Genomic DNA, 6,890 nt, shown 5'->3' with positions numbered 1-6,890 from the left:
ATCATTATAATACATCATTACATGTTCATCAATGTCTTTATACCAGCAGATATTTTACATTTTTAAGCCGCAATATGAATTTTTCAGACTTTTTAAGTCTTTTTTTTACTACACTGTAAAAAAGAATTGTTGGTTTAACTTAAAAAAGTAAGTTACCTGGTTGTCGTAAAATTTTGAGTTCATTAAAATTAAAAATTTGAGTTAATGCAATGAAGGCGATTGATTTAATCAACAGAAACTCAAAATATTATGTTATCTAAGTTGATTTGACAAAAGAAAAAATGTTGTGATAACAAATCATGAAAATATTTTTTTACAGTGTATATGCAAAATGAAATGAATGTATTTCTGATATCTAACATAAGAAGATTGAGGGGTGTTTATATCAATTTGAAATTTAGGTGTTGCATAAACTATTTACGCCCTTCTTGAAGACATTTAATTATCTTTTACTAGTAGTTAATATTTTGTTACAGTCACTTCAAACTCACATCATTGGCAGACAAAACTATAATTTGCAGTAAACCAGAGCTGTTTTCACTGACTGCATCATGAGTCGTTCTTACTGTATTTATCCAGCAGAATGAAATGAAGTCGCTGTCAGCCGTTGTCGTTAGTTAGTCTAACAATCTGATCATCTCGTCAGTCCCCTACGCGAACAGCAACCCCCCGCTAAGTGGCTAATGACCGAGGCGTATAATCCCCCTCAAAACAAGCACAAAGATGCTAATTGAATCTCTCTATAAATAGGCTTGACTTCTGCTGCTCCTCCTTTACTAGAAGCGGCACCGAGAACTGGAAGACGCCGGTGTTCCGCGAGTTCACCCAGATCCTACCGAGAAACCAGTCGGTCTAGAGGTACATTATATAACAGGTGTATCCTCAAGTCAATCAGTGTGTTTGTACCGCTTTACTTTTACTAAATCAGTGACCAGAGAGACTCATTCAGTGGACCCAGTCGCTCGCGCGCAATGGTGATATAAGGAGGCGCGAAAACTTTTCACTCACAAACCCAAACTTGACAAACCTAGTCATGTTTCCTCTCCCGATGTTCACACCTGACCAGGTGGCTCGTGTCTGCGAGAATCTGGAGGAGACTGGAGATATCGAGCGCTTGGGTCGGTTCCTATGGTCTCTGCCCGCCGCCGTGCCCGGTTCGGCCGGTGAACTTCTCAACCGTCACGAGTCGGTGATGCGAGCCCGCGCGCTCGTCGCGTTCCACGGAGGGAATTTCGATGCTCTCTATCAGATCCTGCAGAGTCACCGTTTCACGCGGGAGTCCCACGCCAAGCTGCAGGACCTGTGGCTGGACGCGCACTACCGCGAGGCGGAGCGCCTGAGGGGGAGACCGCTGGGCCCAGTGGAGAAGTACCGCATCCGGAAGAAGTTTCCCCTTCCTCGAACCATCTGGGACGGCGAGCAGAAGACGCACTGTTTTAAGGTGAGGCAAAACATTCAAAACGTCAATGTAAAGTTATTGATGACTGAAGGAAGAGTAAAAGTCAGGGCACACACCCATGTCTACCTAACACAATAATCTTAGTCATAAAAATTTTGAAATGTCACATACAAAGATGAGTTAGCCTATGTAGTGGCCATAAATTTTAAACAAATCCAAACTCATATTTTATCATAGTTGCAACCCTCTCAAACAACTTCACTGAAGTGCTTTTTAAACTGTATTGAAAGGGTTTTGCTTTCACTTTCCACTTCAGATTTTTAAGATCATAAGAAACATAAATTCAGCAAAGTGTGTCCAAACATTTGACTGATATAATTTAGTGATACTATATCTAATTTAGTAAGTTTATACAACCTTGTCAATGGATAACACACAATTTCTTTTTTCAAATATTTATATGATGTAATATGAATATAATAATATTTGTAATATAGTGAATTGTGCATGAATATTATGTAAAACATGCCACCCTTCTCTCGTTACTGTTTTCAGCCACTGAAAATTACTCATCAGTAGACCAACTAGAATCAACACACACACACACACACACACACACACGTAGTATGTATGCATTAAAAATTAAATTAAACATTCAATAGAATCCATTCATCAAAGCTAACTCAAAGACTAAAATGTCTAAAAAAAAATGTTTTGAAAAAATCAAAAATATAATTCAATTTGATTGAATCAACCTGACTACATTAGGTAACAGCGAAGTCGTTTTAAGCTTCTGATTAAGTAGAAATAGATCGTTGGGTCACAATTACATTTTCACTTTTAAAAGTGCAAACAAATAGGGACTTAATTACACTGCATTCTCGATGCAACAATGTAAACACGGCATTAAGCTCCTGCACCTATGATCTCATGCCGAGCGTCTCCATTCGTCTCATTGTATAGAGCGCACAAGCTCTCACAGCACAATGAGACGTCGCTGTCAGTCTGTGTGCAGCTTGTTTTTAAGCCTCTTGAGCCGAGGACCACCTGTGGCATTTAAGCTCTCATTCCGCACAGATGACTTTCTACCTTTTCACCGTGTTCCAGACACCAGTGCTCAGATTAACTAACAGCTAAAGCTCTCATAACGAGTCCGTCATTGTTTTTGCAGACTGACTGAATGTGAATTGCAATGGAAAGTGGATTTTAAAGTGGTCTCCTTGTAGCGTGACGGGTGCTGGGTCACTTTACAAAGGTGGTCAGTAGTTACTAGCGCAGGAAATGAACCTTAATCACTGACCAGTAGACCGATTACTCCAGCAGACAGTAAATGAGATCCGCCTTAACACACAAACCAGGATTGACTTCAGGAGCCCTGATCCAGGAGCAGTGCTTTAAGCCTAATACCAACTTCTGCCCTTCTTAGCTTGGATTTTCAAGGACATCATGATTGAAATATCTACTATTGCATGACTACAAATGCATATAGAGAAGCTAATTGCAATGAATCAACTCTATTTGATTTCTAACTTGAATACAACCAGTTTATTACTTGCTGTCAGACAAAACATTTTTGTGGTGAAACGAGCTGCAGGATTGATCCTCTTTAGCAGACAAATAAAAATGCTTTGCCAGGTTATACCGATCTATAAATACATCTTACTCAACAGACTGATTATTTTAAATGTGCTTTAATAAGATATAATGCTATTATCCTTCTTGAGTCCTTTAAAGGACTCTTACAACAGTGAAACTCACATTAAGGTTTGCCAAAAAGGTTATCATAGTTCATTTCTGAAAAAGTGCTTCCTGGAAAAGTGAAACATTCTTTCTGGATACCCATTAAATAGCCTTAAACTAATTGGAGAAATTAGCTGAAAAAAAAATCAGATGAATTTGTGATTCAACATATACACTACAATTAAAAAATGTGGGTTAAAGAAATTATTTTACCCAGTAAAAGATGCATTAAACTGATCAAAAGTGACAGTAAAGACATTTGCAATGTTACTAAAGATTTCTATTTCAAATAAATGTTTTTTATTTATCAAAGATTCCTGAAAAAGAAATTCTTTCACTGTTTACTCAAAAATATGAAGCATCACAACATCATCGGTGATAATAAGAAGAAATGTTCCTTGAGCTTCATATCATCATACTAGAATGATTTCTGAAGGATCATGTGACACTGAAGACTGGAGTAATGATGCTGAAAATTCAGCTTTGATCACAGGAATAAATTACATTTTACAATGCATTACAATAGAAAACAGTTATATTAAATAGTAATAATATTATTACACAATTACTATATTTTTGATCAAATGAAGTCTTGGTAAGCAGAAGAGGTTCTTACAAAAACATTAAAAATCGTACAGACCCCAAACTTTTAAATGTTAGTGTAACTATGAAGTTAGCAAGAGAATGTATTTTTTTGGACTGAGTAACAATGGTCTTTATTCTGTGTTTTCCAGGAGCGAACTCGTAGTCTCCTAAGGGAATGGTACCTGCAGGATCCCTATCCAAACCCCTCCAGAAAGCGTCATCTGGCTCAGGCCACCGGTCTCACTCCCACACAGGTTGGCAACTGGTTCAAAAACAGAAGACAGCGGGACAGAGCGGCATCTGCTAAAAACAGGTAAAACAAAAATACTGTATTACAGGTACACTGTAAAAATTAATTGCAGAGAAATAGAGCTGCACGATTAATTTTTAAAAGATAAGATTCAAACATACACACAATCGTATTCCTACATGACAATGATTCTCCTGTGTCTAAACCTTTGACAAGTATGATCATAGCGAACATTCAGATCTGCATTTTCGTTGCCGCTGAGCAAAAGAGAGCAGTTGTCATGTGTAGTTATGAAACAGCTTCACAGTCTTTTCAACCACCTAGTATCATTATTTCTGTTACAAATATTCATATCACAGAAGTGGGATCAAAGTTTATAGTTTAGATATAAACACTGATGTCTAAGGTAGCGATCAAAATATAACAAATCACCTTTTGAAAGAAACTTGATGCCTCAAATAAAGATTGTATCAATTACATCATTATACCAGTAGGTGGCGACAAGTGACCGTTAAATAATGTATGTCATTGAATCATTCATTCAAAAGATTAGTTCAAAAACACTGATTCATCCAGTAATTAAACAAATTAAGTATTTATGAGTGAGTCATTGAATCATTCATTCATTTATTCACCATAACCATTCAAAATAATTAAATTACATTGTAAATTAGTAAATTACATGTTATTTTGTTTAGTAGTCTAATCAGAATCGTGGGAGAATCATGATATCTGTTTGAAAACAAATTGTGATTCTCAATTTCTCCAGAATCGTGCAGCTCTATGAATGGGAGAAAGTGCAACGCACAATATGGCGGAATAAGTCCCGCCTCCTAAATAAAAGAGCCAATCGCCAGTTGGTAAAGTCATCGCATCACTGTAGCTGTTTTTAGAAGCTCCAGTTGCTATAAAAACAGTCAAGTGTTTAGAAACAAAATTTATGACAGGTGTTGTCAGATTTCATTGGTGATTTCAAATATATAATTTAATCATAAGCTTGGTGAACAGCTTTGGAAAATTTGACGTTTCCCCATTCAGAGAGATAGGAGCTGTACTTGCATGACTGAAAGAGTTGCCTGAGAGGCATTTCAAAAATGGCCGCTGAGCGAAATGACTTTCTTTAAAGGGACTTTGGTTATATGGACTACTTTTATGGTGCTTTTGGAACAGTCAAATATATTTGTGTTGACTTACATCTCAAGCGTGGAGTTAAAAATCTCTAATTTTCCCCCCAGACTGCAGCAGGATTCCTCCCTCCTACCCTCTGGTAGTTCTCCCGAATGTTCCTCCTCGGAGCACAACACACACCTCCAGGGCTCGTCCCCGCATCGCCCCGGGAGCCCAGAGAACAGCGACTGCAGCTCGGGCACCGGGCCGAGGGGAACTGGGGCCTCCACGCCGGACATCTCTGTCAGCAGCGACAGCGAGTTTGAGTCGTGAAGACTCAAACTCTGCCCTCCCAAACTGATAAGATGTCTGGAGGGTAGAGGACTGCTGCTGGATTTGGTGAAAGCTTATAGATGCACTTAAAGGAAAGACTGAGAAATCAGCTTGTGAATGGACTTTCAGATTTGACAAAAAAAGCACAAAATGCTCGTTCATGCTTGGTCTGTCACTGACCAAAGAGGAACTACAATTTCAAGACTGAACTGTGCACTTGAAATTGAGCAGACTGGACCTCTTAAAAGGCATGTGCCAAATAAATCTCTTTGGGTTCATTGGCTTTTTTAATCATTCTAATACTCAGGTGGCACAAAATATGAGACATATCATACACAGGAAATATTATGCAAATTTTGTACATGAAGTCTAGTCTAGGTCCTCCAGCCAGGCCTTTCATAGCACTACACACGTCTGTCAAAACCGTGAAAGTGAAACTGTCTGATCTGCATGTCCATTGAAAACGGAAGGTAGAAATAACTTGCTGCTGTATGTTTTCATTAGAATATAGTGTAGATTATGCCAGTTACTTAAGCTAACATTGCGTTTTTGGTTATGTTTTGTTTATTGTTGTTAAATGAGGATATAAGACTATTGAACAGTTTTACACAGGAATATAACAATGTCACTCTTAGACGAAAAGGTTCTATATGGAACCTTAAACAAGGGTTCTGTCAGGCTTTTAGGGGTTCACATCATCTGACCATTTTATGCATTTAGTTTTAATTCATTTGTTTTGTTTGTTGAATTCATTTTTAATGTTAATTAAATTTTATTTATTAAACAGCTCAAAAACATATAACTAGAACAAAAATGAAATAACCCATTAAACATTAAAGTATTATACAACCATTATCTTTTGGCAAAGTCATTTCTCCTTATATAGAACCTTTTTTGGCATAAAGGGTTCTTTAAAATTGAGTCAAGAACCCTATCGTTCTATGTAGAACCCCATTGAACCTTTTTTCTAAGAGTGTAGTCTGGATGAATATAGATTAACTGACATGTTATGGAATATTAATGCTGCTTACCTTACACTGTGTGATTTCTGCATCACCAAACGGTGTTGCAAAACTGTGACCAAACAGGTTTCCACAACACTAAGAGAAAGTATTTTAACATCTTAGAAATTACACACATCATCTTTAAATCGACCTCTGTATGTTTCATTTCAACGATTAGAGTCACTCGGCTCAGTCTGAAGTCATTTTATGTGCCTACACTTTGAGGACTTTTGAGACTGTATGATCGTCCATTGTTTTTCCGTTTTCACACCCATACTCACCGAAGTTACAAGATCAGGATTGTTTTGTTTTCATTTGTCTGTTTTTTGCAATTTTGAAATAAATGAAATTATTTTTTAAGCAAAGAGAGAGTGTCGTGTGGTCATACGGCTGGCAGCACAAAGGCTGTATGTTCAAAACATGCATAGGGATCCAGAACCTCCATTGTGCCCTTAATGGCACTAACTAGTAA

General features: G+C 37.6%; 1 protein-coding gene across 1 annotated transcript; it reads left to right on the top strand.

Annotated features, from left to right (window-relative positions):
• Nucleotides 1–769: 769 nt before the first annotated feature.
• Nucleotides 770–6,783, top strand: six7 (SIX homeobox 7). Its single transcript, XM_051899940.1, has 3 exons — nucleotides 770–1,441; nucleotides 3,874–4,037; nucleotides 5,210–6,783. Exons 1-3 carry the CDS (start codon nucleotides 1,034–1,036, stop codon nucleotides 5,412–5,414), a joined length of 777 nt encoding a protein of 258 aa, XP_051755900.1. The 5' UTR covers nucleotides 770–1,033; the 3' UTR covers nucleotides 5,415–6,783.
• The last annotated feature ends 107 nt before the right edge of the window (nucleotides 6,784–6,890 follow it).

The sequence above is a fragment of the Ctenopharyngodon idella genome, chromosome 7, assembly GCF_019924925.1.
Source record: "Ctenopharyngodon idella isolate HZGC_01 chromosome 7, HZGC01, whole genome shotgun sequence".
In the NCBI taxonomy this organism is placed as follows: Eukaryota; Metazoa; Chordata; class Actinopteri; order Cypriniformes; family Xenocyprididae; genus Ctenopharyngodon; species Ctenopharyngodon idella.
Note: the sequence above shows the minus strand (reverse complement) of the source record. Positions and strands in the feature narration are given on the sequence as shown.

What these genes read in the sequence shown, in the direction of transcription:
- six7 (XM_051899940.1), top strand. Translation starts at nt 1,034, where the DNA reads ATGTTTCCTCTCCCGATGTTCACACCTGACCAGGTGGCTCGTGTCTGC. An exon ending in AGAAGACGCACTGTTTTAAG is followed by an intron (nt 1,442 to 3,873) that starts GTGAGGCAAAAC and finishes TGTGTTTTCCAG; the next exon opens with GAGCGAACTCGTAGTCTCCT. An exon ending in GCGGCATCTGCTAAAAACAG is followed by an intron (nt 4,038 to 5,209) that starts GTAAAACAAAAA and finishes TTTTCCCCCCAG; the next exon opens with ACTGCAGCAGGATTCCTCCC.